We start from the raw sequence: 16,761 nt of genomic DNA, 5'->3' as shown, positions 1-16,761 counted from the left end.
CGTACCGAGCGCGTGCTTCAATGGCCGCATAACTGCTCGCCTTTCGCCTACATGTAGTGTCCTCAGCTCGAGAGTTCGTGTTACTGCGCTTGGGAACTATTGCACTACATTGCACCTGTGCCGTTTCGGTCCCTTTCAGGTGCATGTACAGTCTTGGTCAAAACTCCTGTAGCCAAAGGATTTTGGTCTCGTCCGCAAAATAGAGCCATCACACCATCCTTAAAGGCCAAATGGCATTTAAAATGCCAGGAAATGCTTTCTTATCACAGCAAGAAACTGTCTCATATCATTTCGCAACCTTTTAGTCTTTAGTGGTACCGTGACAGCTTCGTTTTGAGTGTAAGACTAAAATCATTTGGCCTCAGGACTTTTGACCAAGACTGTACATATAGGCATAGTTGCGTTTACACTCCACTGCTTCCCAAATCCAGACCAAACTTTAGAGCGATACAAAAGCTCAGTGCAAAACAATCAATTAAAAAAGATCAATGCAAACGTCGAGCACTTTCTCCGGTGCTTAACTTTGGCCTTCAGGTTTCCCTCCAAAATGACCGCCGGTACCAACTTAGCAACAAAGTAATCTGCAGTAACATCACTGATAACATTTGGCGAAAGATGCTGCCGAGCGTTGCTTCGCAAGTCATGGACGAGGATGCAGGGCCGTCATATAACGCGCGGCTTATAACGCTGTGCATTTGCAGTATTGAAAAACAGATACGGAATCGAATCATCCAGCTGATATAGCTCTTCGGGGAGAAAAATTGGCAAAGAAACGACAAAGAAAGCAAGCAAAATAAGCTGCACAAATACCATAATAGTACGTGAGAGGCAAGGCTCGCAGCGAACCGGGAAGGAGACCGCGGACGAGCCGAGCTATCTCTCGTCAAAATCGGCTCAACCCAGTTAAACTACTGCCTACTTTTTTTTCCTTAGTCGAGCTGCACAATGGCACGGGGCCAAGATGGGAACAAGAGTCGAGATACAGCGGTCACTAACGGCCGATGGTTTATTCGGGGCGCCATCGCCTGTATATACGTCGGAGCCACCGAAAAAAACAAAACAGAAAAGACGTACAGAGCAGCAACGCATATCAATTTTAGACTGCAAGATTTCATTGATGTAACAAATCACAGTTACTCGTACTGTTTCCTTGGGGTCATTTGTCAAGTGAGCTCATTTTTGCTTTTGTTACGACTTCCCTGTTTCCGTACAGTGGTAGGCAAGAAAAGTCACACCAGAAAACTCCAATGTTGCGGAAGTCGTTATTGACAGTGTTGCAGTACTCCCTAACCTGTCATCCGGACAACGGCCGGTTAGTCCGAAAGAGGAGCCGCCACAAGACAAATGGATTGAATAGACCAGTATCTCTGAAAGAGACATTTTTTTCCTCGTGCTTTTTCGTGCTGTCGGGAACGACTTAGTTTTTTCATGACCGTTTACACATGCGCACATTCCTACCAATCTCATGAGAGCTGAAGAAATAACGCCAACTCCAGCACACTTCCCCTTCTTGTTTTGACTCTTAGAACTGACGCATTTTTTTCCCTGCCACTTTGGTTGAGTGCTGGGACAACGTTCAGCTTTATTTTAACCCCCCCCCCCCCCCCCCCCCCCCGCTATTGATGCAAGGGTGAGCAGACGGTTTCCGGCAGAAACAAGTCTTTAAACCAGGCAAGAAACACTGCAGAGAGAGTCGTATGGGTAATTAACTTCGGATAATTGTGAACACAATAAGCTACGATACCTCGTTTTACAAGTTTCGAGTAGTAACTTCTGTACGGAAGCGAAGGCTTGTTTGTTATAGGTTCGTAGGACCAGCGCATATGTACAGCTGTAAATACAAAATCACGTCAAGGGACCTTATGCAGTCAATAATTAACAGGCGATTCATACTTTATTCCTAGTCGCACAAGACCGTCTGAGAAAACGGCGGAGCAAGGGTGGTCATTTCTGCCGCAAAACTTACCGAGGCGCATTCGAATAAGACAAGATAGCCGTCAACAAACCGAACACTCTTGCGACATTTGATTCTCTGAGACAATCCTCGAGTGCCCTGCCAAGCACTGCTAATTAATAATAACGGAGCGGCGGTAAAAACATCTGAAGAGTCCTCAACAGTTAAAACATCCAAGAAATTTCTAATTTAGTTTAGGAAAGCTAGGTTAAGAGAGCTAGGTTCCGAGATTTTGGGTTATGTACGCTCGAGTAATGGCCTTGAAAAATAAATGTTAAAAGGGCTCCCCACGACATGAAAAGCCACGAGAAAAATCATGTCTTTTGCAAAGATAACAAGGTTATTCAAACCCTCTATATTGAGGCGGCCCTAATGTCAGCCGAACAAGTCTTTGAACGTTTCAGCTCACTGCTGTGACTGCGCTTGTCGGCCATAGGAAAACAGCCGAATTGTACCCCAAAGAATCATCAGAGATTGTACCCCAAATTATCAGAGAAATTACCGAAGTATCCCAGACTAAGAGGTTGGGCGTGGGATCTGTAAGTACTCTATCTGCTGCTGTCTAGAGGAAAGAGAACGAGTATGTTCTTTCTTAGATTTGTTCTATTGAATAAATTGTGCAGGTTCCAATGTGTGTTTCTTGATGGCTTCTTTTACCTTTTTGTGGTTTCAGCGTGTGTATAAGATATGAAATCCTAAATAAACTATATTTCTTCACAGTCAGCGCTGCGTCTCGTGCCGTCTCCTGTTGACCCGCGCCGTTCGCTATTTAACCGAGTAAAAATATTTGACGGCTCGCCTACCCGTCCACGTTGCCCAGATCGATGTACGTTTTTTGTGAGGCTATCGACTGCGTTTGATTTGCTTCAAGAGAGAAGTCTTCTGATGTTCCGGCGACGTCGAATAGCTCGTGTTTCATGACGCTGACGTTGAACTCCGCAGAAAGCACAACTGGCAAATTTCTATCAAACCTATGACGAGCGACTTGATGAATCTCAGAATGTTCTTTTGAGAGGCGTTTGGTGGCATCTTCCGACCGCGCACCCGACCCGATGACGACACAGCTTGCACGGGGTTCGGACAGCGGATGCGGGCAAGGATCACGTCTTTGTAAGCCACCACTGCAAAGCCCTTTAACCAGCTGCTGCAAAAATGCGGTGCCTTCAAGGTATTTTTGGCGCCGCATTGTGCATAAATAAGCTTGATTGTCATTAATTCCGCGTGTCGCAAGAGCTACTTAACGATAACTAATTATGGAAGCTACTATAGAATAAGTGCACCTCGGCTTGCGTACCGCTAGCACGCACAAACCTTCTCCGTCCTCTATCTCGAAACACGTGTACCGAATAGGCAATGTGCAGAGTTTTGCGCATCCTATTGCGCCGAAGGAGGCGGGATCGAATCCCGGCCGTGGCGTCCGCTTTTTGGTGAAGGCGAAAAGCAGGGCGCCCATGTGCTGTGCATGTCAGTGCGCGTTAAAGAATCCCAGGTGGTCGAAATTTACAAAGCCCTCCACTGCGTCTTTCATAGTCTGAGTACCCTTGGGGCATTAAACTTCGCTAACTAAGCCATCCTTCGAGTTTGGAAAAAGCGGCATTTACCCGCACCCTCGGTGCAAACCCTGAAAATATCAGGCGCATTGTGCTTCTTCCTCCGCAGGACAGACCTCGTTATCGATTTCATGCTACGTCCTGAGGCACGAGGCGAGAAAAAAAAAATCACGATTGAATTGCCCAGAGTTCGCTTTACGCCGGGAATACCATTTACCTCCTCTTTCGTATTTTTTGGATAGTTGCTTCCTTTTATATTACGGACGTTTATGCGCTAGTGTGTCATAGAAACGTTGAGGGTTGCGTCAAAGGTATGTTAGCAAAGCGGAAAGAGCTGCACAGGAGAGGGGTTGGGTGTTGCGATATGAAAGCAGCATCATTGCTGTCGAATGGCTGCAAACGTGTGAACGCAGGGGCTGAACGCATTGTAAAGTGAAATGCGAAGAGTGTCGGGAACGTGTCAGTAACAGGAACAGCCCTGAAAAGAGGCTGCTTGGGACATAGCATACAGAAAATTTAACACTGACTGGCTCACTTCTTGAATTCTTATCGTTATTCAGCCTCAGTTGATGCGTAAGAAGCGGAAAGAAATACTATTCACTTTGGGGAACCTCCTAATTTTGAGTTTAATGTCGAACGAACTACCTGTCCCATGCGGGATTATCCCTTTCGGTTTCTTCTATGCGCTGCCAAGCCGCTAAAGCAATGCAGCTTGAAGGCAGTGCTTTGACTGGATATTTGTTACCCCGTTACTCCACAAAGAAGATCGCGAGGATTTTGCTGACTGCAACGTGCAGGAACGGTGCTGGTAGCCACTGACTTAGTCTTTTTTACTGAAGCAAAAATATCGCTTCTTTATTAATATGTTTTTTTAATAAATTATATCATTTTAAATTAAGGCAGCTGCCAAAAGTCTGTAAAGCTTAACTACGCGGCCAGGTAGCAGCTGCAGCCGCATTGGGTGCTCCTGTTTACTTGACACTGCGCTTTGCGATGGAAGACTCTTTTCTGATGTCGCGGTGCTTGTCGCAGTGGACGGCGCTGGAATCGGTCACGTACTGCGGGTGGACGTGGCCCACGGAGGCGACGTGGGACGCGGAGCGCGGCGAGTGCGTCTTCGCCTCTTCGGGCCGCAAGCTCTACTACCTGCTGGTCACTGTGGCGCTGTTCTTCCTGCCCGTGGCCATCATGCTGACCGCCTACTCGCTCATCGTATGGCGCCTCTGGATCACCCAGATGCCCGGCGAGCGCAGCGCAGCCAACATCAACGCCCAGTGCCGTGCCAAGAAGAAGGTAACGGCATTCGTCGCATGCCCAAGCAGAACAGTGAAAAAAGCGCACTTCTTTGGCGATCTCCCCTTTGCCACCGATTCAGAGTCTGCTTGTTCGGGTCCAATTAGAGCTGACGGCTACGTTCGGACTCAAGCTTAGAATCACAAGGCGCCAGTGTCATACATTATTTGCAACCTCCTCTGATGAAGACCGCAATAGTAAATGCTGGCCTATAAATCATTCATAGCTTTCGACATCGGTACTGTGCAAAAGGCTTTGCGCTAAATAAGCAGCGTAGAGCGAGTTCGGCCTCCGCTTCGTTTTGGACTGAATTGTTGGTTTACGGGAGAAGTTTGTCGTTATGCGCCAGAACTGGCAGTCTGTATCGCAGAGGAAGATACGCTTCTGACCAAGCTAGCTCTTTTGCACACAGTCATGGGGTCAGAGGACTGTGAACACTAGAGTGGTTCTGTGCTTTAATTAGCTCTGATTTGCTCACCCGTAAAGGGAAATAGCTACTTGCCTAAAGGCAAAAACCTCTAGCTTTACTCGCGGTGCTTTATTCGTGGCACAAGAATAAAGTAGCCCTGCGCTAATCATTCAGCATTTTCTATACCATTGACGTTTTCCCTGGCAGCCTTGCTGGTATTGTTTCATACGCTTTTGTTTATAATGACTCCATTTTCTCATCTAGGAACATCATTAGTCGGGAGCGAGATTTACTTGGACGGACGGGATGATTTCTTTTGTTTCAAGTTTCTATCCATTTTAGCGCCAAATTTAGCACACGAGTTTCTTTTTTTTTTTCACAATATAGATATATATAAAAAAAGACGCATTGAACAATGCTACAACTTTGCGCGTTGATAGAGGTGCACTTTGGACGTTCTCCACACCTCTGTACGCTGCCATTGATTCGTCAGGATATAAAAGTTAAGATAGTCACGTTCGAAAGCAACAACGGCTGTGCTAGTCGCGCTAAGAGAAAACTTGCGTATGATGTGACACGCATGGACACTTGATGTCTTTTTGTTTACATTTGCGCGGCTCCATCACATTTTACGAGGAAATGTGGCGTGAGTGTGCAGCTTTAGAAGCAGTCGGATTAGATTATGATATCATGTTGACATAATCTGGGTGCGGCTAAATTGGTTGTGGCAGCCTTTCGCTAGCAAAAAATAGTCAGCCCACCTAAGCGCCCTTAAAAGGAAATTAAAAAGAATTCGAATTCCTAGCTGCGTTACATTGTGTTTTTTTTTTTAACTTTTGTTTCGTTTCAAGAAGCCAACCAGGCGGATTTCTACTGAAGATGTTCTCTTTCAAACATTTGTGGTTTCCGTTGATTTACTTTCTATATACTGTATTCGTCACCCGACATATGTTGCAGTTTGAGGTAGGACCCCAAATATTTTAGTGGACCGCGCCGATATATTTCAGTTTGGCCCTTATGGGTGCTGCTGTATGATTAGTCAGGCTAAGAGAATGTCTTCTCTCATAATGGCAAGCTTTCGGCGCGACGGAAACACGGCTGATGTCACATTAAAATGACGAAGAAAGCGGCACGCAGCCCGGCTCGTTCAGACCTCCCGGCAGTTTTCACGTGAGGAATGTAAAGCTTGGTAGTGACCAACCCCTATAGGCTGACCATGACCCAGGAGGAGCTGGCAGAAGAGACCAAGCCACCTGCGTATAGGCTCCCTGCGCTTCTACTTCAAAGCGAACACATCTCATCACCTCGACGCGTGCCTGAAAAATGAGCTCAGTCCTGCTCGGCATGTGCACTAATGTTACGACTTGTACAGGAATGGTATCAAAAACGCGCCAAAGTGCGAAAAGAATGTTCATCGACTGTGCAGCAAAGCAGATTCGGACGTGAGAGTTCAGCTCGGCGTACGCATTACACGTTGTGCACGTTTTCTAATTATACTTGCTATTTCCTTCACGTAAAACAAAGCGGTTCTTGTATAGTCAGCACAACTAACTACGTTGCGCAAAGTTGCCGGCCTGCTAATTACCAAAGCAGGTCACATTTCTCTCTCTCTCTAACACACACACATCGTTGTTTTTAAACTGTTTACAAATCGTTATATTAAACCTCGCAAGAGATACGTCGGGTTGGTTTGTGCTGATGGATTGTAGAGCAAGGAAGACATAACGCACATGAAAGAGCTCAGTGATTAAACGTTTACATAGAATTAACAAGTCAGCTTTCTTACTTTTGACTTCAAGGGCCTACATTATATTAGGTTTTCAAGGCTGTCAACATAGCACCTGAGTCCAGTTTTAAAATTTTCCTTATTGGCAATGTTTTTGAAATATTGAATGTAAATATATGCATCTTTTTTGCTCGCAAAGTTAGCTTCCCGCAATGGACATTTTTAAAATGTCATCACTGGACGTAGTTCACTGGCGGAAATCACGGTAACTACGCCATAAAATAAACGAACGGGTTTTGTATTTCCTGTATTTGAAATACAAGCGATATAGGCGAGGTTTAGGAGCTAAAAAATGCGACATTTTTGCGTTAGTAATATCTCGAAATGCACTGCCGACAAACAAAATTTGAAAACTTAACACCGCTTTTATGCTGACGGTCTTCAGTTTCTTAATGGAATGATAGTCTCTAAAATCAAGAGCAAAAGCTGGTTAGTTAATTTTCGGTAATTAATACCGTAATGAGTGGAGTGAGCTCTATCACGTACATAAGTTCGTCTTGCTGTACAATTCATCTGCGCACACCGCATCGACCTATCTCTCGCAGGATTGCCTGCGATCTGCAATGATCTGTGAACATGATAAACCTTAAAAGATTGAACACTAACACTACTATATATATATATATATATATATATATATATATATATATATATATATATATATATATATATATATATATATATATATATATATATATATATATATATATATATATATATATATATATCTGGGCATGTTCAGATAACAACGGTAATTGAGGTCCTATGACGAAACAAAAACGAGGGACTTTAGCGACTACAGTAGTGTAAGGCGACAGCCTGAATGCCACATTCTGCTACGCAACTGGCACTGGTTAGTAATTAATTAAATAAATACTAAATAACTAACTAGTAATTAGGAAGGTAATTAATTGTTTACTCACTTATTTGCCAATTAGACGACTTATTAGTCACACAATTTGTGATTAACTAATTAATTAATTAGTAATTTATCATTGACTGACATATAGCCATATAAGGCACGCATTCGCGCATACTGTGGTGGAGCTCTGTGATCGTTCGAGACCTCTATGACGTCATCCCGCCTCGGACAATCAGAATGCCGCAAAAGCGGGACACATTTTGTCCAGGACAGCATGAGCCATTAACGGCTTTCGCCTTAAAAGGAATGGACCGTCGTTTTGCGAGATACAGCGTAGTTTGCTCGAAAAAAAAAATCGTATATCACTACAGATAGAAAACTCTGTTTTGCCATTTCAAAGAGTTTGTGCCATTTTAGGTAGTGGATTAAATACCACACCACATGACAATAAACGAAATTACAGGATGGAGAAAATGTTGAACCGTCACTTTCGTTCTCCCATGAAATTACCAGAAATCCCGAAGTTATCTTAGTTCAAGCTATGATCAATCCTGCCAACACGCCCCTCTGAAGGATTTGGGCATTGCATAAGATAAAATGTACCTTAATTCATCAAATACCAAATCAAATTTTCGACGCCTGCTCCTTAAGGACTATACACACCAAATATTGGTGGCATTTTTCTTCTTGATAATGATGCGCAAGTCATTCCTGTATACCGACCCACATGCAGCTTTCGCCTACGACTGTTAAATAATTTATAAATGAATTTTCTTTTCTCGCTAGTTTCGGTTTCAGCAGTCGAGAGATGGCTGTGACGTCACAATCAACTCTTGACAAACGGCATGAAAAAAAAAAAAAAGAACAGTGATACAGTCGCTGATTCTTTACTTGTAGTAATTCCTCTTCTTGAGGCGGCTGGCTTTGTCATTAGAGTGAATTCAAACGACACAGGAATGACTATATCGCTGTATTTTCATTCGTCACATGACATAGACTTGCTTTTTACGTCACTGCCATCGCTCGGCTGTTCATTACGAAACCGAAATAGGTGACGAAAGAAATTCGATTATAAGTTACTCGTCAGTCGTTGGCGAATATGACGTGGTGATGCGTGTGCAGTAATGTATTAGGCATCATTACAAAAGACATTACAAAAATGGCAGACGGGGCGGTGCATCAATACACGTTTTGAAATAGCATGCAAATAACTTAGACGCTAACAAATCGACTAATCTCGTTGACCACGTCCATGACTGCGAATCTTGTTATCCTTCACTGCACTATTCTGATATTCTACAAAAGACTAACATAAAAGACTAACATAAAAGTCAGGTGTCTATACTTCGTTATAGAGATGTTCTAAGTCCTTCTATACAAAAGAAGCATGCATTCAGGTTTAAATGTATATTAAAATTTTAGTTTGCATAATGCCAATACATTTTAGTGCCTGATATTTATAAATGTTCTTAGGATTTTTTTTAGGTTTCGATAAAAATTGAATATGCTTTAGTTTTCAAATTCCAATCAAAGTTGCCCATTTTTATATATTTGAACCTTGGCCGATTTCAAAATAATGTGGAGAAAGAACGGACAATTCTAGAGCTACAAATGGTTTCTGTAGTAAAGAATAAGGCCAGGAAAATACGGAGAAAAAGTTTCAGTGCCAACACCTTTTTGCTTCGCGCCAAATGTAGCGCTGAATATTGTCGATTTTTAGGACAAACGCTCCGTTTTATGTTTATTTTTTTATAATTTGAAACAATATAATGACTCAAGTTTTTAAGTTTTTGCCGTGTAATATTTCTGAGATTTTAATAAAAATCGAAGGTGTTTTTTTTTTTTAATTGGAATCCAAATTGCCCCCTTGTTTTTTGCTGTTTTGAAATTTTTGGCGAGTTTGAGGCATTGTGGAGAGGACACCTAGCAATCTAGAGGTCCCAATTTTGCCTGAAATTAAGAACATAATCTGCATACTAAAAAAGGCAAGTTTTAGTGACAACAGCGCAACACATCATAATAGACTTTAAGGTTCAAAAGGGACTTTCTTGAAGCTCGTCGTCTCCTGAAAACGCGCTTGCTATTTTTTCCTAAATCAACTGAAAGAACAAAAGTAATCTTAATATTTTATATAAAAGTAAAAGTTGCATAGATTTAGTGAGGTCTGCAAATGTGCAACTTTTTGAAATGGCAAAAACAGCGTTTTTCCACCTGTAGTAATATATGATTTCTTTTCCGAAAAAACAACGCTGCAACTTTCGAAACTCAGGTTCATTCCTTTGAAAGATCTAATTGAAAACAATAAATGGTCATGGAACCTCGATTACCCTTCTTTACACGCCCATATGCCGGATACCCCAGCTAAATACAAACAGCTTTAAACATACGATGAGCCATAACGCAGTCAAATCAATTAAGAGCTGTTCAGTGTCGTCGATGCTAATCTGCAGTATTTTTTGTTCACAAAGGTCAATTAGTTTAAAGACTACTTAGCTATTTTAATTACTGGCCTGAGAGAAAACGTGTCAATGCAAAAGTTCTAAATCTCGAAAAAAAAAAAACGGCTAGCTATGTTGTTCCAATTAAACTAGCGTTTACGTAAAGACATTTTTTACCAGCCGAAAACGACGCCTGGTGTACTAAAAAAGAAAAAGAAAAAACTTCCTCGAGACTGTGCCGTCACTTCAAAGCCTCGAGACGTGTCCGAGATAACAAAATCGGCTTTTCTAGGCCGTGCTCTCTACGATGAAGCTGGTTGCACGCACTTGGTGATTGATTTAAAATAACAGCTGGTCACGTGACAGCATTTTTTGAGGGCCTCTAAATAGGGTGGCGGAAGTCGTTGTGGATGGAAACGACGTATTTTCGAGACCTACAACCTTTTTAGTCACATTTCTTTTTCTCTCAAGATATTAACCGAAAAATTGCTCATTAGTCCTTACTAATTAGTTAACATGCGTAAATGAAAATAATACTGCAGATTAACAGGCGTGACTCTGAACAGCTCTGGATCTGTTGCACTGGGCTGGGGCCCACTAAGTTCGGTAAACCATGGGTACATTAAGCTATATATATATATATATACACCGGCTGAGTGCCCCATCTAACGTGAGCCAAGGGTAAAAAATTAAATATTTAAGCCAGGCTAGGGAAACCAGTCGTTAGAGCTGCCAGCCGCCTTGCACGCCGCAGGCAGGCAGGTACGGGGAACTCCGACGCTATTTTCTGCGTGCAACCGAAACTGAGCGCACGCGGAGCGCCCATTGTACGGCGCAGACACAACGTCTGCTGTTGACTTGTCGAAGTGAATGCAGCGTCCAGTTCGATCGGAGTGTGTTTCTGGCATCGGTCACCGAGACCAAGCCACACCCCAGATCTGGTTCGTGCAATTACGTCTACACGCGGATTTTTCCTTTTTCTTTTTTCATCCGGTATAGAATCGCGCGGTTCTGAAATTCGAACGAAAGTGCTTTTGCACGCGAGGCGGACGTCCCTCCTTTGTGCCATCGCTGTCACCCGAAGAGGTTACTGACCACCAGACAAATGGAGATGTGTCTCTTTCCGGAGCCTAATAAGCGAAATAACGTAGGTCGGATATATGTAACAGCAAGAGAACGAATCAGCTCTATTTACACTTATTTGCATAACACACTTTCCTAACACGGCTCTGACCATGGCGTCTCCCCTCACCCTCACCCTCACTCAGCAACAGCCCGCAGCAGGCTTCACACCCGCAGTTCTAGATCCTGAAAAAAAAAAAAAAAAAAAAAAAAAGAGATTTCTACATCCACAATGAGCGCAGGGGACGAATACCTGCTCCACTGGTTGTGACAAGCTATGGCTTCAGCAGGCGCGAATTATGGTTTTCCCTCGTACCTTGGATGCCCGGAGAGCAAGCTTGGGACATTGCGATGATCGACTTGTCTAACGTCCGCGGCGGTTAAAATTTTAGGACTTGTCCTACGCACACTGAATTCCTCGGGGGCTGAAAAAATGCGAGTATGGTTGCCTGAGAACTGGAAAATGTTTGTCTGGTAATTCGGCAAATTCACGAGCTTGAAATGGCTCAAAGCAAAGTTGTTGGTTGCACTTTTTCCAACTATCGCGCAACGAACTGACTGACGAAGCTAATGAAGCAACGTAACATCCCATCACTCAAATTACGAAGAAAGATTCAGAAACTTCTGTTTTGAAATGAATTGTTTAGGAACTCCTCGCCTTACTGGAAACCGGTTGACACCTGTCCGAGAAAAATTGTCACGGACACCTGCTAACTCCTTACAATTCTAGAGTGAACGCATTTAAATACCCCTTTCCTCGTACAATAGAAGACTGGAACCGACTGCCACCTTGCCTAATAAATATTGTCGACTCGATTGACTTGATTGAATCTTGATTACCTGGAAGTAACCTGCTCAGATGCTGTTGGTTTAAATGATATTTCTGTGCGTTAGAAATAACGATTTTTGTTTCTTTCGTTGCTGTGCTCATTGACGTATACTTTTGATTATTGAACAAAGCTTTCTACTATTCTACCCCTGCCTGCTGTGATTATTTTGTTTTGTGTACATTTGTTTTATTTATGGTCATTTGACAATATGGCTATTGTTGTCCCTCCTACTAGGGCCCATCAAAGGGCCTGCGGTATATTGTAAATAAATAAAATTTGGACCCGCCAGTCACACTGCCCACGCGGGGCCGACAGACGCGTACAATAGGGGATGTAAACACTCAGAACTACTTAAAATAGTTGGACATTTTTTTGGTTTGCTTACTTCAAGAGTTATAGACATCGTATACATAATAAAAGCATAAAACTTCCATTATTTCACTTCTGCCGGAACTGGGAATGAACCGGCATAGAACCTGCATGCAGGTCCTCGGTCAGAGAATCGGCGCTCAAAATAAAGCACCACGCACAGTTATCGAGCACTCCTAGGCTAGTTAACTAGGCCCTTTAACGTGCAAATCGTAAAACACCATGCAGCACTTTCATCGTTCCGAAGGCTATTCAATTGATAAATCTGCCTTCGATTCAGCCGACATGCTCATCGTGTTCTGGGGCGATTGAGGACCACAGCGTAGCACGTGCTGATTTGATTTGTAAAATAGCAGTGGCTATCATTGATGATTTGATAAAGATCAGAAACTGTCCAGCACTGGGTGGAAGGAAAATATGTACAAGTAATGCTTGGAAACATTTAATGATAAGGTCTCAAAGGAATCACGGTGGCGGTGCACCTGTTAAGATGCCCACGTTGGTCGACAGGCAGCTTCAGCGCCACGTACCGAATTCGTCAGCCAAGAGTACAATTCACACACAGATTTCATCAAACAAAAGAACGAGTAAAAATGACATTTCAGTAAAGCTTTCGGGCTACGGAGGCCTGATTCTTCAGCAATCAATCCGGATAGCGCGCGTTTCGTCTCATATCTTTTTCCAGTTTGGTGCAGGAACTGGTGTATATTGGCAAGTTTCGATAAAGGGGCCCGCTAGGCGCCTTGTGCACTCCGTCGCTCAGGCCTCACCTCAGTTTTCGCACTGACCTTTCGCCTTTTACTAAATTTTGCCGTGGAGTGAGGCACCCAAACGAGCTATACGGGCGAATGTTTGGAGGGTCTCGCTCGTTGGGCGAGGCCTAATCTTATAATCAAAGAAAGTATACCGTCACTCCGCTTCATCGCGTCTCAAAACGTTTCCGTAACTAGCCCAGAAATATCGAAGCACCAGTCAGGGTACTACTGTACTCCGTTTCACGAGTCGTTTACAGCATTCCGAAACGCAAGGGTGGCGCGCACTACATAACTGGGCTCTTATACCCTACTGTCAGCGACGGAGGTTAGTTGTCATTAGCGCAGTAACACGGCCGTACAGAGCTAAAAGCTAGAACACTAAAATCAAGTTCGGCTTCTGTGCCGCACACTATACATGATTGTGCTCCTACGCTGCTATCACCGATGGTGGCTCACTAAAGTACGAGCACAATCGTGTATCCCGTGCCGCCCTAATCAATGACACAGATCGCCCCTGCCCTGCGCCATGCTAAAGCAGCTTGTGGAACGGAGTATAAATGTGGACGACAACAGCGAAAGTTAGAGAATTCGAAATATTCGGCATCAAACCTTCTTGTTAGGTACGTTTTCGGTGTGCTGAACGTTTCCTTAACCATACAGGATTAGGCCATCGCTATAGTGTATCTGACAACAGGCCTCTTCTGGCACCTTTTGTAGCAGTAGAAAAAGCCATGCGTATCACGAAAGCTCAGGTTAGAAGAATTGTTTTCGCAACTAAAATTTTTTTCTCTGGGGAAATAAAGTCGGTGGACTGTGAGAAAATTCATCTACTGGAGCTGTAAAGTTCAAATTTTCCCAGTAAAACAAAAAATCCTCACATGCATTCAAATTTTATCTTCACAGCACTCTCAAAACGTGCAGGACGAAAAATAACGAAGTATATGAAAATGGATGAAAAACAAAATCTGCGCAAAATGAAAGAGTCATATATATACTTGGCATTACAGGCCCCGGGTAATATTTCTAGTCTAATTATCCTGAAGGGGTGCGGATATGGGGGCGCATCGTTGGCGAAACGCAGCAAGGATGCTAGCGGCCGAGGAGCGGCAGCCGGGGCATATGTATGCGAACGGCACCATCGCCGCTGGATATTCCTTCGTGACGTTATAGGAGCGCAGCACTGGCCGCCAACACACTGCTTACTCGAAGAGGTATGCAGCGGGCTCAGCTCTGCTACGGATTCATAAATAATGCCGCATTTGAGCGGGAAAACACTGGAGTGGCTTTGGCAGTAACACGTTCTCCTCAGCACTTCAAAAAAACTTCACTGATTAAGCTTTTAGCGTTCGTAGTTTGTTAAAGATGCTCGCAAAGTGTGTGCGATGGTTTAATTCGTGCGAAACAGTGACGGTCATATCCAATGGTGTTTGAAGAGTGTTTTCACGAGAAAGCCAGACGTAATTCTCAGAAACCTCCAGGAAAGTTTCAAACGCAGGGCTTACGCGCGGCGCGAATTTTATTGCTAATGCTGATGCAATCCAGTTCGGGCAGTATAGCACGGGAGCACAGAGCCGAACGCTTGAAAACGATACTTACCGCCTGAGAGCGCGCGGGCTGCGCTCCTTTATTTAAGACCTCAGAAAATAACCTATACAGCAACCATTCTCGCAATCGTCAAGACGGTTTGTATTAAGAGAAAAAGCAACTTACGTGGATTAGTCTTTACGCCTTTACATCGTGCACAGAACGCGGCACCACGTTCAACCGTTTTGGCAGACTTTAAAAAAATTTACATTTCACTTGTGTTGAGCCGGTCGCATCCGCCTTACGTGCCTTTAGTCCATGTCCTCGCAGCTGGAACATTTGCAAAACACTATCTTAAGCAGGCTGCGACCACTCTGCCGTCGTGGCTCACTGATTAGGCGCTCGACAACTGCAGCCGGAAGACCGGGCTTTGATCCCGGCCGCGGCGGCCGTTTTTCGATCGAGGTGAAACACAGGGCGCCTGCGTATACTGTCCGATCTCGGTGCATGCTGAAGAATCTCACGGGACGAAAACTATTCGGAGCCCTACACTATACGGTGCCCCTCATAGCATGAACTGCTTTAAACCTGAAAACAGACGATGAGAAGTGTTCTCCTGTCATTCGTCGAGGCATGCTTCAGTTGTTTGCAAAGGAAACAAAGAAACAAAAAACGAAACTGAACTCAAGCACTTATAATGCCTTGAAATCACATTAGAAAATGATATATGTTCTTTCTTTTTGCCTTTTCTTTTTTAGGAATGAAGAAAGAACGATTTTATTTTAATTTTTTTTTTTAAATTGTCATTTTTTTTCTTCTTCACATCCCTAAGCAGAAGTCGAGGTGGCTGGCTACTGAAAGTGTGGGACGTTCTGCTCATTTATCTCTAAGAGAATGCCAATCTTAGTCCCAGGCCCACCTGCCAGGGGCACCGCTTTTAATTGTGAAGCTACTGTGACATACTGTTATATGCCATTAAGCACACGTGGATAGGAAACGCCTTACCCTTTGATACGGGGCAACATATTTGCTTTTTGAAATTCCTCCTACGTCCATGCCGGGTAGTTAGGAGTCTCGCTTAATTAGAAAACCATTGAGATGCATTTTTGTAAATAAATAGCACAAAAATATACAAGCGCACCGAGAAAGGATCTGTGGATGGACTGGTTGCTATGGTGCGATTGGCATGTGAAAAAGATTACGTTCTTAAAACATTTCCCAAACTTTTTCCGCAATTTCCGGGAGTGCGACTGAAAATATGACGATGTCGTCGGGACTTCTGTTGTTTTTATGATGGGGTAGCAGGTTCGTTCCCAGTAAGAACTTGAGAGGGCAGCCTCCACTGAAACCGGCGGGGTGTTCCTCCTGCGTTGTTGCTGTTCTGCGTAATAGCTGCGCGCACAACGGCTCCACCCTGGGAAAGCTGTGTAGCTGTACCTTCAGCAGGCTAGGAACGCAAAGAACAGAGGCAAAATACTGCAGACCTAGATGTGCTTGCGTTTGAGAATAAAGGTGCGGTTATAAGGAATGGAAAGGTGCCGAAACTGTCTCACCGCACTTTGTGGGACGAGAAGAAAAGGTGGAAGGACTGAAGAGAGGCTTGAAAGAAACACTGCGCGTGCATATGGAGCGTTCCAGCGTCTCTTGTCTCTGCAGAGCGAGAAAAATAAGACGCACAAGCGAAAGCCTTCTCAAGCGCAAGTGTCCGCAGTCGCAGCGAGGAGGCTGAAAGAAGCCGGCATAATGCGAGTTCTGTTTGCGTCCAGACTTCAAGAGATGAGTGGAGGAAAAGGCCGACAGCGATCATTAATACCTTAACGCTATACCGACACTCGGTGTGAAAGAAGACATTGTTGGCGTGATAGCGAT

The 16,761-nt window shown here is 43.9% G+C and overlaps 1 protein-coding gene and 1 non-coding gene across 2 annotated transcripts in view; both read left to right on the top strand.

Moving 5' to 3' along the window:
- The window catches only part of LOC146202854 (QRFP-like peptide receptor), an 800,647-nt gene that overhangs the window by 404,411 nt on the left and 379,475 nt on the right, over positions 1–16,761 (top strand). The window contains exon 3 of the mRNA XM_084585188.1: positions 4,537–4,797. Coding sequence (XP_084441314.1) covers positions 4,537–4,797 — 261 coding nt within the window. The remainder of the gene's footprint in view (positions 1–4,536; positions 4,798–16,761) is intronic.
- LOC146202857 (U5 spliceosomal RNA) lies at positions 13,369–13,493 on the top strand. The gene has a single exon (XR_014704570.1). It is a non-coding gene; the product is annotated as a U5 spliceosomal RNA (small nuclear RNA).

Source organism: Amblyomma maculatum, chromosome 1 (genome assembly GCF_055883805.1).
Source record: "Amblyomma maculatum isolate TAMU_Amacu chromosome 1, ASM5588380v1, whole genome shotgun sequence".
NCBI lineage: Eukaryota > Metazoa > Arthropoda > Arachnida > Ixodida > Ixodidae > Amblyomma > Amblyomma maculatum.
This window is presented reverse-complemented; position numbering and strand designations above follow the sequence as displayed.